This window comes from Propithecus coquereli, unplaced genomic scaffold, assembly GCF_000956105.1.
Source record: "Propithecus coquereli isolate 6110/MARCELLA unplaced genomic scaffold, Pcoq_1.0 Scaffold32, whole genome shotgun sequence".
Taxonomy (NCBI): domain Eukaryota; kingdom Metazoa; phylum Chordata; class Mammalia; order Primates; family Indriidae; genus Propithecus; species Propithecus coquereli.
The window spans coordinates 246,878-266,736 of NW_012148841.1; the positions used below are offsets into that span (position 1 = coordinate 246,878).

Here is a 19,859-nt window from a genome sequence, read left to right on the forward strand (position 1 = left end):
TTGTCTGTGGCTGCTTTTGTGCTACAGTGACAGAGCTGTGTAATTCCTGTAGAGCCCATATGGTCTACAAAGCCTAAAATATTTTAATCTGTTCTATACAGAAATTTTGCTGATTTATGATTTAGTAGCTTAAGCACATTTTCATCAATAAATAACTTAATCAGCATGTATAGAAAACTGAGTCAAATGTAGTTTTAATGTTTACTATTGATATACATTGAACTTTGAGAGTTTTTGTTTGTAAATATTTCTACAATTTGGCAATGAATTAAAATAGCTGACTATAAAACTTTATCCCATTTAACATTTTCAATGATTACACCCTCAAGTCAATTTACCCACTTTGTAGTTACATTTAGAGACCTTCCCTTCTAAGGATCCCAAGATTTTTTCTTACATTTCCCAAATATAACTTACTAACTCTTCATGGCTTTGTGTCCACACAGATCTTATGCTTATCTACATATCATTCTCAACCAATCCAAGTCTTTGTCAACTAAATGATTTTAGATAGCTACTATCAGATGATTGCTAAAATATACTTATATGCCTTCTGGGCCTTATACCACATATGATATTTATAATGTGTTAATTTAGCAAGCGTGTTGAACACTTTGTACCTATTTTGCATGTGTAGTTATCCAAAACAAACAAACTTGTTTTTAATCCCAATATAAAAACCACAGTGTTGTATAGGAAGTTACCTTGATGCAACAGTATCCTCCAAGTATACTACCAGGCATCCCAGAGGTCTTGGAACAGAAAATCTCAGAGAACAACTTAAGATGTTTAAATAGCATAATTTGTTAATTAACTTCAAATACGCAGAAGCTAGGGCAAAGAGAAAGCAGGTTTACAAACTTACGACAGGGTAAAATCAGGGTGAAAGTCCCACTATACCTAAATCCTGAAGTACATTAATATTCAAATGTCCTATCTTTCTCTCTTTGTTGCATCAGCCTTCTCTTTTAATGGTGAGATTATTGAGACCAGATTTGGGCTATGAGCAAGGGAGTTCAAACTATGGAAGATGCCTGGTGTCAAAATTCACCCTTGCTATGTTGGAGAAACACAGGGGCAAGCTCACCTGGTCACAGCTGTAGAGAACCCGTGACCTGCTGAACAGCCATGTTTGTTTCCTGCATGTTGTCAGAAGGCATACAAGTGGGACACCTCTGTGGCCCATAAAAATGTAGTGTATTACACACATTTAGTCACTCATGTATGCTTGATAATTCCATCCCTTCTAATTTCAGCAAGTGCTCCATTAATATCTAACATGTTATACTAGCTCTTTCATTCCATGCTTAGTTTCATCTGTCCTTGTTGTTTCCTTTATTAGCAGGGCTGATTGTTCTTAAGTAATAAGGAAAACATAAATAATACAGCAAAGTAACACATTCCAGCATGCGGTTACCAGCAGGGGAAATTTCTGACCCTACTTTACTCCACTGATGCCCCTGTGCTGACTCATACTTCCCCTCAACAAGCTGAGTGTCTGCTTTTGGCAGGACTAATGTGGAAAGGCCCAAGGGAATGGATAAAGTAAAATTCCTAAATTAGTAGCTAGCATAGATACAGTTTCACAAACTTACAGGACTGTTGTTTGTAAATGATTATTCATATATCTATGAGGAAATATGCAACATTAGCATATGTTATTTCAAACAGGTTCCAGAAAAGAGATAGTTTGCATAGTCTGGCTCCCTAGTCTATATCCAAAGACAAAGATATTTAAGCCTTTCATATAATGTGAATTTCTATTCTAAGATGATTCCATAGAAGTCTCCAATAATTGAATTTTTAAATTCTTAGGAGGTAGAGTATGTGAAACTACTCACCACTCACTTCCCACCCTTCTCTGTTATATAGACCCATCTTTCTACAAATTCTGTAGTCCTCAACTGTGTGGACTAAAGATGGGATTAGGGCTGAACAATAGCTGTTAACCTGGCACTTTGAATCTATATAGTTCCAAGTTCAACTCTTTCATCCACAGTAGCCTCATTCACTCATCTAATTGTGTAGGCATTCTCCATTGTGGACAAACTCTTCGTATTCTTCTTCTCTTTCTCTTCTCCTTTCCCCCTGCTCTCTGCTATAGATATGCAGCAAGCAAGCAATATGACCCAGGTTTTTGACCAGAGTAAAACTCTGTAGCTGTTATATTCATCATAATTATACACTATGTAAGACTACTGGATCCTGAGGAGTCCTTTTATTCAGATGGTTAATTTCCATCTCAGTTAAATTCTAGCAGATATCTCCAATTTTAGTATCTCTTAACCGTCTCTCACCTATTCCCTACTTTCCATGCAGTAAATGTTAATATTTGTCATGAATATTGTCAAGCAGATCAAATAACAGATTTCTAGCAAATCCAGGGTATATAAAGTTAGTACTACTTAATATTCTACTCTGCCATATAGATTAGCTTTATTGTGTGAAAATATCATTGCTATTTACAAGCTCATTTCAGTATGTTTGTGTAGCTTTGATCTCTTATGTCCTTCTGTGCATAAATCAAACTAATACCAGCAACAGGTCAAATAAAATTCTTACAGCTGCTAGTTGAACTTCAATATGACTTAAATTGGGACATTTCATTTAAAGAACTGTAGATTCTGATTCAGTAGGTCTGAGGGTAGGACCTGAGATTCTGCAATTTCAACAAGTTCCCAGGTGATGCTGAGGCTGTTGTTTCCAGGTTTTAGCTAACTATAGAAGGAAGATTTAAAAACATTTGCATTTGTCCTAGCTATGTCACAGTCCCCTTCATGTGACATGTTCCATTCCATCTATTAATGGAATGGAACGTGTTTGCAATGTGTAGACATAAACTACAAGCGTCTGAGAATAATTGGGTAAAGAAAACAGGAGTGATGTGTAAATAACTCATGAATAGATAATAACAACTGATATGAAAGTATAGCAGTGATATCAGACATGGAAGTTCAATACATTCAAAAATAAAAAGCACAATCGGTTTCCTGACAGAAGTATTTATTTTCACAAATATTTAAAAATACAGCTACCTTTGAGCCACAAAAGGAAAAAGGAGAATGTTCCTCTAGCTGATAAAAACATAACCTATTTTTAGTTCATTAGCTCAGCTCTATGAAAATAATTCAGGAAAAATCAGCCATAGGTAATGGTGTTGGTATATATAGAAAACCATAATGGACAATATTGTTTGAGTTCAAAATCCACTTAGAATGGTAGATAGGCCAAAAGAGGCAGGTGAAGAAAAAAAGCCACAGTGTCACCAATAAATTGGACTCAGAAAAACTGAACTGCCAGTGGGAACACGCCTAAAACGAACTCAAACTAGAAAGGTAATCATTATGCAGCTCAGGCCCTGATAACAGGTTAAAAGATTGGCAGCTTATTGCTCATGTACAAGTCTTAATAACAACATTCAGCATTTTGCCAGAGTGAATTTTCAGAGATAATATGTGCATAGCTGTATTTTCTTGAAACGATACCCACTTTACCGCTTTTTGTCAGAAATGAAAGCTACAGAGCTTATTCTATTTCTTTACGTAATTGTAAAGAACAATATGCATTAACCTATTGATAAATGCTGTCAATTCTTTGTGAACCCGCTTGCAGACATTATGGATTTTCAAACTTAAGTTATAAATAACAGCTTTAAGTTTTGTGGTTAATAACCACAATTTGGAATGAAAATATGTCTCTCTACGAGATAGTACAATTTTTCTATGGATAAAGCGCACTAATTCATCCACAAATATTTGCAGTGTTTAACCATTTACCTCTCTGACCACCATATGCTTTCACCAAGGTAAACAATGCCCCACTCCCACCACAGCAAATATATATGTGCACACACATTCAGATTCTAATTTTTCATATAAAAATCCCCTATTCTTTAAAGATTTTTTTACTGGATATTGTTAATATAATCTTCATATCTTTGTATATTAATTGTCTTTCCCATTGTATACATTTTATAGAATTTGAGAATAGAATTTTGGGGGAATAATTAAAATTATAATATACATGTATTTAATTACACAATACTAAAGACAAATACAGGTCAAAATCATTTCTGATACCTAAATGCCATGAGATCATTCCTGAATGAAGATGTTAAGATCTCAGTCATAACAAGTCATGACTACATGATTACAGTCGTGATATACAGGAGGTCAATATATATTTTCTCATCCATTTTTTTTTCATTACTTTCAAAGTATTATGGGGGTACAAATGTTTTTGGTTACAAGGATTGCTTTTGTAATACTTGAGTCAGAGTTATAAGTGTGCCTGTTATCCAGATAGTGTTCATTGCACCCGTTAGATAGGTTTTTGGCCATCCCCTCCTCCACCTCCCCTGGTAAACTTCCATTGGGTTATATTTCCTTCTGTGCCCATGTGTGCTCATCGGTTAGTTACAATTTAATAGTGAGTACATGTGGTGTTTGTTTTTTCATTCTTTAGATACTTCACTTAGGATAATGGTCTCCAGTTCCATTCAAATTGTTGCAAAAAGCATCAAACCATTCCTCTTCTTGGCTGAGTAGTATTCCACGGTATACATATAACCACATTTTGTTAATATAGTCATGAATTGATGGGCACTTGTTTGGTTCAACATCTTTGCAATTGTGAATCCTGCTGCAGTAAACATCTATTTCTTTAAGAGTTTCAACTTTATATAGCTCAGCCTTCCCTATCTCAAGAATTAAAGAGGCCAGGCACAGTGGTTCACACCTGTAATCCTAGCACTCTGGGAGACCGAGGCGGGAGGATTGTTTAAGCTCAGGAGTTCGAGACTAGCCTGAGCAAGAGCAAGACCCCGTCTCTACTAAAAATAGAAAGAAATTGATTGGACAATTAAAACTATACAGAAAAAATTAGCCGGGCATGGTGGCGCATGCCTGTAGTCCCAGCTACTCAGGAGGCTGAGGCAGAAGGATTGCTTGAACCCAAGAGTTTGAGGTTGCTGTGAGCTAGGCTGATGCCATGGCACTCTAGCCTGGGCAAAAGAGTGAGACTCTGTCTCAAAAAAAAAGAATTAAAGAACATTCCTTAATATTTGTCTTAGATGGATATGTCTATAAATGCCCTAATGCAAAGAGAATGGACTTTTAAATGTCTGGAGTCTTTTTTTTAATTTTTTTTATTTCAGCATATTATAGGCGTACAAATGTTTAAGTTACATATATTGCCCTTGCCCCATCCGAGTCAGAGCTTCAAGCATGTCCATCCCCCAGACGGTGCACACAGCACCCATTAGGCATGTATATACCCACCCACTCCTCCCCCCCCCATGTGCCAAACACTACATGTTATTACTATATGTGCACTTAAGTGTTGATCAGTTAATACTAATTTGATGGTGAGTACATGTGGTGCTTGATGTTCCATTCTTGTGATACTTCACTTAGTAGAATGGGTTCCAGCTCTGTCCAGGAGAATACAAGAGGTGCTGTATCACCATTGTATTTTTGTGGCTGAGTAGAACTCCATGGTATACGTATAGCACATTTTCTTAATCCACTCATGTATTGACAGGCATTTGGGTTGTTTCCACATCTTTGCAATTGTGACTTGTGTTGCTATGAACATTCGAGTGCAGGTATCTTTTTTATAGAATGTCTTTTGTTCTTTTGGGTAGATGCCCAGTAATGGGATTGCTGGATCAAATGGTAGTTCTACTTGTAGCTCTTCAAGGTATCTCCCTATTATTTTCCACAGAGGTTGTATTAGTTTGCAGTCCCACCAGCAGTGTATGAGTGTTCCCATCTCTCTGCATCCACACCAACATTTATTGTTTTGGGACTTTTTGATAAAGGCCATTCTCATTGGAGATAAATGATATCTTGTGGTTTTGATTTGCATTTCCCTGATGATTAGAGATGTTGAGTATTTTTTCATATGTTTGTTGGCCATTAGTCTGTCTACTTTTGAAAAATTTCTGTTCATTTACTTTGCCCACTTTTTGACAGGGTTGATTTTTTTTCTTGTTGATTTTCCTGAGTTCTATATAGATTCTAGTTATCAGCACTTTATTGGATGTGTAATATGCAAATATTTTCTCCCATTCTGTAGGTTGTCTGTTTGCTCTCGTGATAGTTTCCTTGGCTATATAGAAGCTTTTTAATTTGATCAGGTCCCATTTATTTATTTTTATTGTTGCTGTGATTGCCTTTGGGGTCGTCTTCATAAATTCTTTGCGTAGGCCCATGTCTATAAGAATTTTTCCAACATTTCATTCTAGAATTCTTTTAGTTTCATGCCTTAGGTTTAATTCTGTTATCCAATGTGGGTTGATTTTTATGAGAGGTGAAAGGTGCAGTTTCAAGCAAAAAGAACAAATTGAGAGGCATCAATCTACCAGACTTCAAGCTATACTACAAGGTTATAGTAACTAAAATACCATGGTCTTAGCACAAGAACAGAGACATAGACCAATGGAACAGAACTGAGAACCCAGATATAAAACCATCCTCATGTAGCCATCTAATCTTTGACAAAACAGACAAAAACATACACTGGGGAAAAGAATCCTTATTCAGTAAGTGGTGCTGGGAAAATTGGATAGCCACATGCAGAAGATTGGAGTCTTATCATCTTAAATGCCAATATCTTAGAGGGATACTTTTTTGCTTCCCAGTTGAAAGGAAAGGCATTAATCAGTATGTTCCAAGTATCTTCAGAGATTCAAAGGATCCCTCCCACCAGGCAGTATCTTGGTTTATGATTTTCAATGGGAATTTTCAAGTTACCTGGGTATCTACCAGGAGGAGGCCAAGTTATTTTTTGTATCCAAACAGGCCAGTTACTACTACTTTGTATTCTTCTGTGTATAACACACAAGACAAAATGTAGTTTGTTTTTCTTTTCTATTCCTAAGACTTAGGAGGACTAGAGTGCTCGCTACAATGAGTAAACCCTACAAAAGCAAGCAGGATTATCCATTAATGTGTCCCCTTCAGTCTTGAACTCATGTTTTGCTGCTGTAAAGGATCATACCTAACTCTTTTTTGCTCTTCCTCCAATCAATCAGCTTAAAAAATTTGCCTAGACTAATGGGGTCAAAATTGAATTTGGAAAGAATATTTCAAAAAGAACAATGGATTTTAAAGAAATAAGAATTCAATGAAATACTTCATAAAATTAGAGCATTTTGTGGCAGAGTAGGAACTAGATAAAGCACAAGAATTTAAGAAAGAGTTGTACAATTATTTCATTATATATTACAATGTAATAATGATACAAAGTGCACAATAAATGTAATGCTATTGAATCATCTGGAAGCCACGCCTCCTCCCCCATCCGTGGAAAAATTGTCTTCCATGAAAACTGTCCCTGGTGCCAAAAATGTAGGTTGAAACCAGTCTTTCTGAGGTGACTATGAGAGCAACAACTATTACTCTTTGTAATGTTTCACACAATAATTCCTTTATTATCATTTACATCTCTTAATGCTAGAACAGCATTCTGAGGTTGCCAAGCATAAATTGCAACTGAGTAGAAACATCAAAATCTACTCAGATTTCCAGAAGAGCTGCAGAACGTGGAAAATGACAGTCTTTAAAGGATAAAAATGATGTCTATTTGCATGATCAATGACAAAATATAAGCCCATATTTTTATAAAATAAGAAAATGGTTATGCCTGCTGTAAAAAGTATTCCATAGAGAAAGAAGAAAGATATAATAAATGGTTAAAAGCCAATCATTCTTAAATTGTCCTTCAAAATATTTGCTGCTCATGAAGCGCAATGTACGGACAGTCCTGGCTGTTCCAACTGAACAGGGATACTACTAAGGTGATGACACTTTCGCCCTGCTGAGGAAGACAGGGGTGGGGAACTCAGGATTTGTTTAGAACATCTACTCCTCTGCTGGATTTGCCATCACAGAACCGATTAGTGACTTGGAACAAAAAAATTGGTTCATGTTTGAGCGAGTCTGTAGAAACCAAAATCAATTCAATTGTGGAAATGATGCATTTTAAAAGTTTCTGGGTTTTAGTCAAAGTATAAATTTCAATGATCTCTTGCTAATCCTTTTGAAATGTGCTGCTTAGAGAAAAAATAGTGCCACCATTTCTTCAACTAAAAGGGAAGGTGTGGTTTGTAAAATTGAAGCACATTAAATCTTCATTTTGTGGATTGACACCACCAAAGGTCCCGACATAGCTGGTGCATACGTATAAAGACTCATTTGCTGCCTGTAAAGTAGAAGACATATTATTACTTGTCAGAAAGCTATGGAACAATAGATGATACTGAAATCATATCTACCCAAGATATACTTATTATTCAGCCCAGTTTCTCAAGCTGCAGAGGGAAGTTCTCAGACTTCACCAATAATGCAATGCATATTCCCATTCCAAAACCACACATGGGGCTGCTTCCCCACTCTCATGAGCAGCACATACCACACAAGGAATGGTAGCTAATTAAATCTGCTCTGGACCAGCACTTCCACATCCTTCAGACCACCTTCCTCTTAAAGGTATATCTTCTACTTTCAAAAGGACCATTGGCTTAGTTTCCTTGTGACTTGTGATGCATGGAGTAAATCCACACATTAGCTCCACCGCCTCATAACTTGTTTCACATATCTGCCCAAAGATGTAAACCAAGAAAAGTTTTCTTCTCTACTTTAAAAAAAAAAAGCAGTAATTTTTCCTTATAAATGTGTAAGCAAAACATTGTTGACAAAGACACTCTTCTTAATTTAGCTACATATAAGACCTAAGGAATCTGACAGCCAGGGATCATTAAGCAGTAGTGAAATTTGTCATGTAACTTTTAATACATAATACTTATAGTTTTACCACTAGAACACTTTTTGTACTTTTTCTTGATTATATAAATGGTCTTGTAAGTAATCATAAGTTGTTATTCGGCAGGCATTAAAGGTAGTGAAATATTTCCTTTATTTATTGTAATGTGAATATATTAGGTTAGTATTTTGAAAACATTTTGAATACTTCTACCTACAATTTATTTGGACAGTCTTTTCAGAAAAACAAATAGTGGCAGAAATAATCAGAACAGAAAATTGGTTTGCCTCCCCAGACATAAACTAACAAAGGAACTTTTTATCCCCAAATTCCTTTTTAAATCATCAATTTAACTAATTTATACTTTGGTCATAGACAATTTTGCTTCTGTTAAAATTTATGATTTCATGGAATGTCTCCAGAAGATAGAGTGGATGATGATGAAACTCAAGACACTGTATTAGGAATAAAATAATGCATGATACTGGCACATAGCAAAAGCTCAATAAATACTAGTATCAGCAGCAGCTCTTGAATTTCTACACAAAACAGCTTAACATCACTAGTCTGGAAGTATAGAAAAGAGCTGTAGTGAACTTGTAGCAAGTATACTGCTTTTGTGTATTTTTTTTTTCAGGAGTCTGGAAAGGGCGTATTGGAGAAAGTGAAAAACTCTGCCTGACCAATGCCATCCATGATATCTAAAGAAAGGCCTTCAGAAGGTCAGGTATTCATTCCTGTTTATGTACAGGGGAGCAAGGGCACTAATAACCGAATCACAGGGACCCGAACCCCTTTTACGAAAATCTTGTCTATGTTTGTGTTTTCTGCTAAACTCTGAGTAATTTCACTTGTGTTGAACACCATTTCCCCTTTTCCTTGTACTGTTATATTCAAATTTGGGGTACAGTCTTTCAATTGTTCATCAGGTCTTCACATTAAACATCTAAGGTACACACACCCTGGATTTGGAGAACATAGGGCCAGCATGTCCACATGCAACAATCCTGTTTTCACTTTTCAATATCTTTAAATATCTATTATAGTTATACAACCTTTCCCAGTCAAGGGGTTATTATCTGATTTTGAAATACATATAACAGCTATATAATTGGGAAATGAACAAGTTAAAATTTTTGACAGAAGTTATTTGTGGTAACTTTACAATGATCACAATTAAATCTTTAATTCTGGGGGAGAATGGAAATAAAAGATGCAATTTAGTGATCTGCTTGACATTCATAGGTCTTATTTACTCATTCAAAAGTCCAGAAATATTTATGGCATAACATAAAACTCTTTGATAAAATGAAAACAAGTCATATATAAGCAATTGCATTATTTGAGCAATGTATATATTTTTTGTGTTTACTTACCTATTTCACTTTTTTTGATCTGCATGCACAATATGAAATCATAAAAGCAACAAACATCACCACACCAACACTGAGTAAGATGATTTCTACAAGGCCAAGGAGGTTTATTTTTCCAGTCACTTGCTTTCTGAACGTTTCGGCCTTCTCATCACCAATGGTCCCAGTCTGTAAGCAAATTAACCATTGCCATTATTTGGGCAGAGGAAGATTAACACTCCAACCCTCCAATTATATACATTACTTTTAACACCTGTATGGGCCTTTGTCAGTTGTATTATAAGACAAGTCAGTGGAATTCCTCATGCATATCAAAGCAGGCAATAAATGCCACATGGAATATTTACAGAGTAAAAGATAATCCCTCTCCCTTTAAAAGTGATGTATAGCAAGTACTCTTTATTGTACTGGCTCTGAACTACTGCCCAATTATCCAAACGATGTTTCCCAATGTCTTCTATTCCTGTGGTTAATCAATGCAGTGGTTTACACTAAAAAATATCTTGTCAGGAAATGGGATAGACTTCCTATGCCTAGCCTTTATATGCATAGTTGGCTTTTATTAGCGCTATAATATTGAGTCTTAATTTACTTGCAGTTGCCTCTTCCCTAAGACAAGCATTATGACAAGAAAAAACGTTTTTTTGAAGATAATCGTAAATGATAGGAAGGGCTTTAAAAAAGGAAAACTGAAAACAAGGTCATATTTCTATATGATTAGGTCCTTTCAAATAGGTAAAATGTGTAAACTTATCCATATGGAAATACATACAACTTTGAATACTATACATTCCTTTGAAATATTAAAAGTTTTTTTTAAAGTACTAACCTCATTAAGCCACAAAATAGGCACAATATAGTTCCTCGTAAGACTCTTTAGTGCTCTGTAATAGACATTGAAGATAAACATTTTAATAATTACTAGTATAAATAAATGTTCAGAATTGCCTTTTTTGAGTTTGTTCCCTGCTATGAATCATTTAAATTTTAGTCTGTTTCTCACATTTCTCTTTCTAATACAGTTACAGAAATACTTAGCTAACAAAATGAGAGATACTATCAAATGCTCACATAAAACCCATTTTAAATATGTGCAAATATTATTTCAATAAGCACTAGATATTATAAAGTTATCATAAGCATTTAATAATGATTGTTTAGTGATCTTAAGCTAAAGAAAAGTTGAAATTTGATAAACTTATGTTCTAACAGGAAATACTATGAATCATATAAAGATAACGTTATTCAAGAGACTCACTCAATTTTTCTTGCTGGCTTGACCAACATGTTGACCTGAAGCCGTTTGGCAAACCGTAAAGTAAATCCAGTTATCTAAAAAGAGAACAACTAAAATAACTACCAACTTCTTTTTAAAACATTGTTACAGCAGAAGAGAAAGAATATAGAACTTAAAGTAAAAAAGGACTACTTGAAAATTATAATAGTTAACTGCACTTATTAAATATATTACATACATATTTGTGCATACACACACAATTTCTTTGCCTAACTTAATGTTATGATTTTAGTTATATTTGTGATTTACCTGAAATGGTTTTAGAGATCGGGTAGTTAATTTAATTCTTGAACTATATACGATCAAATACATATTCAGTCAGAATCCATGTATTATTGGTTATTATTATAACTAACACTTGTAACTATCATTAAACTGAAACATTCTAGAATTGCATTTAACTTTTGAAAACAAAAACATTAAAATCATTTAAAGAATAAAACTATTGTGCTATAACAAAGTATAACAGATCATGCCCCAAATTCCTATAAAATCTTTTAATCCCATATATGATGACTCCTCATATAAGCAATATCTGTAGTTAAATATAGACTAGTAACATATAAAATTTAAAGCCAATTAGAATTATTTTTATTAAAAAGGCTTAGGGAATTCCATATATAAAATTAAAATTTAATTAGGAAGAAATGTCATTTTCACTGACATAAATGTGATTCAATAAATTTGGTTGACAAGTATAACCGACAAAATTTTTCTCTTCTTTCAATATCAACCAAAGCAGATCGATAAAATATTTGCTTACAGGTTCAATATCCAAGTACGTCCTATGTTCTTCTTCATTTGGATTTAAGCCTTCAATAGGTTCCGAAATATCAGGACTTGCATGTAGAAAATGGGGAAGTGAAATATACACTGGTTTTCCTGAAGACAAGTTTTAAGAGTCAACTGGGGATAAATAATTTTTTGCTTATTTTACAAATCACTCAGAAAACATTGCAAATAAAGCTTTTTCCATAAAAATATACATCGCTGGTCTTGGACACTGACTGGGGATAAGGATGGGAGAGAAGTGTAATATCAGATCACTATTTTACAAAAATAAAACTCTGCATCCTACTAAGTTAGTTGATATCTGTTCTACATTCCTTAGGTGGCAATTTTCAATATGTAAAGTTTAGCTGCTGAATAGAAAGTTGCAACTAAATATGGACTAAGAATTTCTTTAAGAATTTTCATCAACACGATGAATATGAGCAACATAAGACAGAGTCCAAGTTTTGTGTGTTAAGTCAATTCTTGTTGTAGAGACATACTGAAAATATTTACTATTATGTAGGGGAAAAGGTTAGAGCAATAGCAAATGGATCACTTGGGATGCTCAAAGTGTTCTAGAAATTATTTTCATTTTACCCTAAATCTAAAAGCAGCACAGGGAAGTACTGGTGTGCTTTTACCCAATGATAACTAAATTGTGCAACACTGAAACAATACAAAATTAACACATTTTCTGTCACAGCCCTGATTGCTTTCTTTCTTTAAATTTTGCATTCTGAGTAAAGGTTCCATTTTAAGGAATATTGCAAATTATGTCATGGACTGTGCTACTGTGAATATTTACTCACCTTCTTTGCATTTGCTGATGTCTAGCACACCATAGGATGTACAATTTTTTGAGATAATTGCTTCTGTGCAGAAGCAATGGTTGTCTGGGTTTTGAACTGGAGATGCAAAGGCCTTGGATGGAAGAACGAATCTATACACAGGGATTCCTTTCAGATTAATGTCGGATTCAAATACAGCATAGATTGACCTAGACACGCACATACAAAAAAAAAAGCTGTATTCTAGGATTCTGAACTATTAATACATTCTAGAGGTTCATATTTTTCTTATATTCTTGCTTTAACTTAGAATTTTAAGTCTTGTTTAATTCTCAGGAAAAAAAGTTCTTATGAAATTTAAACACATACCAGAACTCATACCTGAGTATGAACTGTTCCTACCTTTGTTCTCAAAACCATCTAAGCTTATAAACTACTATGGAGTATTTACACTGAAGTCACTTCTCATAGTTAATTTCTGCTACAGATTAAATATTTATGACATTCCTCAAATCCTTTCTGCCCTGTTTAAATGAAATAAAAATAAAATTTGTCTTTAATGATTTAATCTTGGAGAGGAAATCCATTTGCTTGCTGGGGTATGTGCATGCTTGATATATACCTTGTTCACCTCCATCATATAGCAGGTATCTATCGTAACCTAGGCAATGTGCTAGGGCTCAATATACATTTCTTCTAATCCCCAGATACCACTATATGAAGAAATATTGATCTCTTCAATTTCTCAGATAAAGAAAAGATTTAGAGAAGTTAAATGCTTGCCCAGAATTACAGTGTTTAGGGATAGGGCTAGAGCTCAGGAATAGTGGCCATACATCTGTGGTATCTACTGCCACCACCACGGCCAATTTGATTAGAGCATGTCAATTAACACAGTTCTGCGCCATTGGCATCATCTTCTCTGGACATCTTTAGAAAGACTTGGCATGTCCTTATTAAATAGACTACTAGTTTATTAAAAGAAGGGCAAAGTAGCTCTTGCTTAGAAATGGCAAAGAAAATGATTTGCATTATAAAAAGATTGAAGGATGTAGAAGAATTGTTTGTAAAAAAGTAAACATTATGAATTCTATATTATATTTATTCTTAAGATATCAAGAAATTTCCCTAATTAGCACTTGCAAGAAAGAGGTCTGAGTTACCTACATACCTTAGTGTCTTTGTCTTACCTGCAAATGTCAGAGGAAAAGAATTGCAATACCCGGGTCTTCTCAACAAAAGGTGGAAATGAGGCTGCATCTGTTTAAAAGCAAGCCAGTAAAAAGTGATTAGATGTGTTCTAGAAATCTCTATTCCAGCATATAATGCAAACTGCCTAAATAAATAGTAGTCACATTTTACTCTCAAAATCCAGTTTGTATTTTATACTTACAGCACATTTCAAATCTTACTAGCCACATATCAAGTGCCTTACAGCTATGTGCGTCTACCATGTTCAACATCTGCATACTATACACATTCACTAGTAAGTATAAAATAAACTGACTAATAAACAAAACTGTGATTTTGTTTTTTGAAATGCCCCACCCCATAAGTAGAGTGATATTAATCATACCACAAAGTTCATTTAAAACTCCTGCCATATCCACATTGTTCTTATTTTTAATAGTGATTCATTTATGTGCCCTAAGGGCTGGTTAATATTTTTAAAACTATTTACTAAACTAAAAATATTTCTCTCACCAAAAACTTTCCTGCAAATTATTTGAAAACATTCTCATCAAATTAATCCAAAGAGTCATTTATTGAGTTTGGCTGTATGAAGAAATAACTACGAATAGCTATGGCAACACTTATAACTTTGACTCAAACTGTACAAAAGCAATTCCTGTAGCCAAAACATTTATACTCCAGTATTATTCTGAAATATAAAAAAAGAATTAATAAAGAAAACATAAGACAGAAAAAAAAAAAAAACTAGTTAACTCCTCCATTCACTCCTCAAATGAATATCACCAATTGATAATGTTCAGATATTTTTATGAGCTACTACTGAATGTGTTTGCTTAAAATGATGCATTCCAGGTTCTTTTTCTGGCAAGTGTTTCTACCTTCTGACTTTATCTTCATCTATACTCCTGTGAGAAGTGAAATATAACACAACAGCAGTGATTCTGTGATTCTGCTATTGAGACAGATATTAAAGTCCAGCTTAAATTCCCCAAATAGTCTGTATATGGGCATTGCCTACAACTGCCTCTCTGTTACCTTAACTATTAAAGAAAAATACATTGAAAAACCTTAAAGAAATCATCTGAAATATCATTGAAGAGTATGTCATAATTCTACCCAGCAATTATCATGGGCAATGACCACAGGATAGCTGCTGTTAGCAGAGCTTTCTTCCCCCCAAAAGAAACATTCTAAATGTATATCAAGGCCGGGCGCGGCGGCTCACGCCTGTAATCCTAGCACTCTGGGAGACCGAGGCGGGTGGATTGTTTGAGCTCAGGAGTTCGAGACCAGCCTGGGCAAGAGCCAGACCCCGTCTCTACCAAAAACAGAACGAAATTAATTGGACAGCTAAAAATATATATATAGAAAAAATTAGCCGGGCATGGTGGCACATGCCTGTAGTCCCAGCTATTTGGGAGGCTGAGGCAGAAGGATTGCTTGAGCCCAGGAGTTTGAGGTTGCTGTGAGCTAGGCTGACACCACGGCACTCACTCTAGCCAGGGCAACAAAGTGAGACTCTGTCTCAAAAAAAAAAAAAAATGTATATCAATACTTTCATTTTATGTCTTTTCGAACTTATTAAAAGTGAAGATTGCACTTCTAAATCATGATGAAAACACGTTGGAACCCTGCATTACTCTTTTCCCTAGTGCTGTAACCAAGACTCTCTCACAGGAAACATCCCCTTCCTGTCCAACCTCCTCTGTTCCTATTTTGTTTTACTTCTATTTTCCCTTTAGGTATTTTTACCTTTATGCCCAATGCACATGTATTTATATTATTGGCATTAATTAACCCACTTATTAAACTTATCTACTTGGCTTTAGACAAAATTGTTTAATGATTTTTTCCCCTTAACCGCATAAAGAATCCTTTACTATTTAGGAGCAGCACAGTATATTTCTGTCTGTGTCTAAGGACTAAGTATTTTATGCTTATGCAACTACTAGAGTTAGTAATACTGAGGACTTGACCATTTATTTCCAGCAATGCTTTACTTAGAAAGAAATTGCTTCAGTTACCCTCCAGTAGCTTAAAACCCTACAAGGCAAAACCAGCAGTGCTTTTGCTGTTTTTTTTTTTTTTTTTTAACAAGACAGAGATAGAATTAAATAAGCGTACAGATTTCAATCACACCTTTGGAAAAGTAAACATTCTCTTGCTTCATTTTTATTTTTCTTCATTTTTATTTTACCGTATAGGTTATTCTCTGACCAACTTTGTAAACTTCATGCTACTGTTTCTTAGTAGTTGAAAGCACACTTTTAATTGTAATTCTCTCACGGTATTTGATTCCCATTGCTTTTAAAATTTTAATTCTTAAACATCATAGGCATATGCGTATGTTCCTTTTCTTCAAGGAGAATAATACGCCAGATCTAACCATACCCTAAATCTAGGTTTACAGTTTTTTCCCTGATTCTAATTCAGAATGCTCATTTTTACATACATTTTATGTGGTTAATAAACATCTAGTCTTTTTTGATTCTGTCTCATTCTGACCATTTTATCCAAAATAGATGGTTCTGTCTTATAACTTCACTGATTCTACCTTGGTTTTAAACCTCACTTAGAAATATTGTAACCGGCTCTATGAACAAATTTCAATGATCCCTGTATTTTTTTTTTATAATCCCCTTCCTCTCATGTTTTAGATCCTCTGTCCTGTAGGGCTTGATAACCAGAACCCTGTAATGATAACCATTTGAACCTTTTTGAGTTGTTTCCCCCAAATTACAGAATTTCTGCAAGACAAGAGCGTCGAGATTCTGAAGTCTCCTGCAAGGACTTTCTTGGTGCCAAGACTCACAATCCTTCACTAACCTGCCCTAAAAGCTTGAAGCCCCCTAATTAAAAGACCTGTACTCTCCCTTAGTCAGGAGATGGATTTGAGGCTGCTTCCCCCTCACCTTCTCCTGATATTTTGTACATTACAAATTCCTTTCTTCCTCAGCAATACTTGTTGGCTCAGTATTGGCTTTCTAGGCAGCGAGTAACCAGACCCAGGCCAGACCCTTTTTGCATTGGTATCAGTATGTTTTCTCTTTTGTAATTATCTTAATGTTTTATTCCTTCAATTCTAAGTTGTTATACCTAAAATATTTACAAAAGATTTGAATAGTAACTACTTAGAGTTTTTTTTTTTTTAACCATTACTTCTGTTGTCAGGACGGCAGTTCATTAAGTAAAGATTTTACAAAGCAAACATTTCCCTAGTAATGCAATAAAAGCTACTTCTTTACGGTTAATCTTCAGAAATCCCAACACATTAAATATTTACTGAGCCTATATAAAAATAGACTCTGAATTATGTTGTGGAGCTATAAACACAGGTAAACACATACCCTCAACTTTCAGAACACTATAGGTACGACAGTGAATTTGTGAGAGAAGATGAGATAGATTCATCGTGACTATTACCATAAAACAAATGTCCTTACCTGTACCATTAACCATGTCACAATAACTTGGCCAATAGGAGAGATTCCTTAGGAATAAAAAGAGAAAATTCTGATTTCAAGAACACCTTTCTCACATTACTTTTTATGTTATGATTCAATATTTCTACTAATATAAGATTAGATGTGGCAAGCGCTAAGTTTAAGAAATGTTCTAATTCACCCAGTTCATGCTTTGTTTGAAACTTTTCTCCTGTTGCAATTAACTGTCTGATACCATTACATGGCTAGGTCATAAAATGAAAACTGCCAAGTGTTAAGGTAATTAGAAACAACTTGGGATACAAAAAAAAATTTAAAAACATTTATAAGAAACTTAGATCTCTACTTAGGAGAGAGTGATTTTTCCCCCCAAGGGGAGAAATGAATCATTCAGTAGTATGAGACCAGAAGGAAAGTTTTAAGTGGGTTGATGTAAGCTCAGTATAAGGTAGAACAAGGAAGTGGGAAGGAAGGAAGAAAGCAGCAGAAATTTGGATCAATTCAGATTCAAAACATGTTGATAATCAACCAATATATATTTTCTCCCTTTAAAACCTTGCATGTGCTGGCATTAAAGTAGGACAAATTTTATTAGTTATGCTCTGGTATATAAATAAGCTGTATATATCTAGAAGTGGAAAAAAAATAGTAAATGTTTCCCTGAACTTCAGCCACTTTTTTATGGTGGGAAAAAATTTTTTTCCACTCCTACCATTATCCAGTGCAATGTCAACAAAAGCTGTTCCTTGTTCTAAACAGAGTAAGCTGTTAATCATGCTAAGTCTTGCCATGATGATTGAAACCTATCTTATCGTAATTTTATAGCGATGTGAAATTCTTACTCTAATTAGAAGTGCTTAGTAACTCCCTTTAAAACCTCTATAGTATTGAAATGCTCCTTGTTCCTCAATATAAAAAATTGATGTGATTTCCTTTGAAATAAACACTTAGAACTGTTTGTTTTCCTCCACTCGACTTTTCTATAAAAATAAGTAACTGTGGACTCTTTAGAACAAAAATTCTCCACTAGTTAATATTTAACTCTTTCATGCAATTGTTAGATAAAGACTCAAAAAAAAAAAAAGCCTCAGTTTGAGGCAGTGGTTATTTATATTAATAAAAACATTTCATCCCTTTGAGTTTTGATTATCCTTTTTCAGGAAATAACTGTTCTAAAGCACAATTATTAACTTTAAAGAAAAGGCTTTCTCCCCTGATATTTATTAGGGTCCTTCCTATTTTTTTTTTTTAATTTCAGGGTTCTTCCTATTTTACACATATAAATTATTAATACTTCAGATCAACAGGCAGAACTAGGAAAGAAAGCAAATAATGGCTTTATGAAGCTATCTTTTGCTTTCACCAATTTAAAGGTGGCGTATTCTTTATTTCCACATTTCATATGTAAATTTTAGAACTTTACTTGAAGTCCTAATTTCATTTTTGCATTAATAAATGTTAAAACGGAATTATCAATATAGATCCTTATTTTAAGACCACTTGCGGGGAGAAGTCACGAAAACAATCACATGGAGTCATTAAACTTCCACCTTTATAGACACTTTCAGGTCATGTCACTGGAATACACAATGTTATTTGATATACTCCATTACAAAAGTAAAGGAACAAATACGTTTCTGTCTCCTAGACAGTCAGTTGATGTGTTGATTTTCTTCCTTTTCATTCATGGTTATCTAATTGCATGGTCTACTGAGATGCTGGATATGCACCAAGGATGAAAACAGTCCCTTCGGATTTGTCCATAAAGGTAAACCAGACCCTAAACTGGGGCTGATAGTCAGCAGCTGTGCACTGGTGTGAACATGCCACTTGGCACAACTAGAGGCTTGATGCCTTTTGGAACAAGAGTCTCTAGGGCTGAGATATATATAGAAAGTCTGTTCCATAGGTTGATTCCTGTGCTTTACCTGTTGTTAAACAAATACCACTCGTGCCTTAGAGTATGCTAGTAGCACACGCACAGATACGCACACACTATACCCAGATGCTTACCTTTTACCTTTGTAAGTGTCAATTATGGCAACTTTGCTTATGTTATCTTTTCCACTGAAAACTTTATAAACTCCATCTACAGTGTTGTTGTACTGAAAAGATAGGTTCAAGAAAAAATTGCTTGTGAAACAAGTCATATTTTTCAAGTTATAAAATACGTAATTAACTCACTTTCGCATTTCCCGAACACTAGTTATTATTAGTTATTATT

The 19,859-nt window shown here is 34.6% G+C and overlaps 1 protein-coding gene across 3 annotated transcripts in view; it reads right to left on the bottom strand.

The window, feature by feature from the left end:
* Positions 1-10,124: 10,124 nt before the first annotated feature.
* Positions 10,125-19,859, bottom strand: part of CD36 (CD36 molecule (thrombospondin receptor)) — an 83,788-nt gene continuing 74,053 nt past the window's right edge. For all 3 annotated transcript variants that reach the window (XM_012650336.1, XM_012650337.1, XM_012650335.1), the window contains 8 exons: positions 19,649-19,740; positions 17,636-17,682; positions 14,189-14,258; positions 13,020-13,207; positions 12,200-12,318; positions 11,398-11,471; positions 10,969-11,023; positions 10,125-10,307 (listed from right to left, as the gene is read on the bottom strand). In XM_012650336.1, the coding sequence (XP_012505790.1) occupies positions 10,143-10,307; positions 10,969-11,023; positions 11,398-11,471; positions 12,200-12,318; positions 13,020-13,207; positions 14,189-14,258; positions 17,636-17,682; positions 19,649-19,740 (810 nt within the window). In that variant the 3' untranslated portion in view covers positions 10,125-10,142. The remainder of the gene's footprint in view (positions 10,308-10,968; positions 11,024-11,397; positions 11,472-12,199; positions 12,319-13,019; positions 13,208-14,188; positions 14,259-17,635; positions 17,683-19,648; positions 19,741-19,859) is intronic.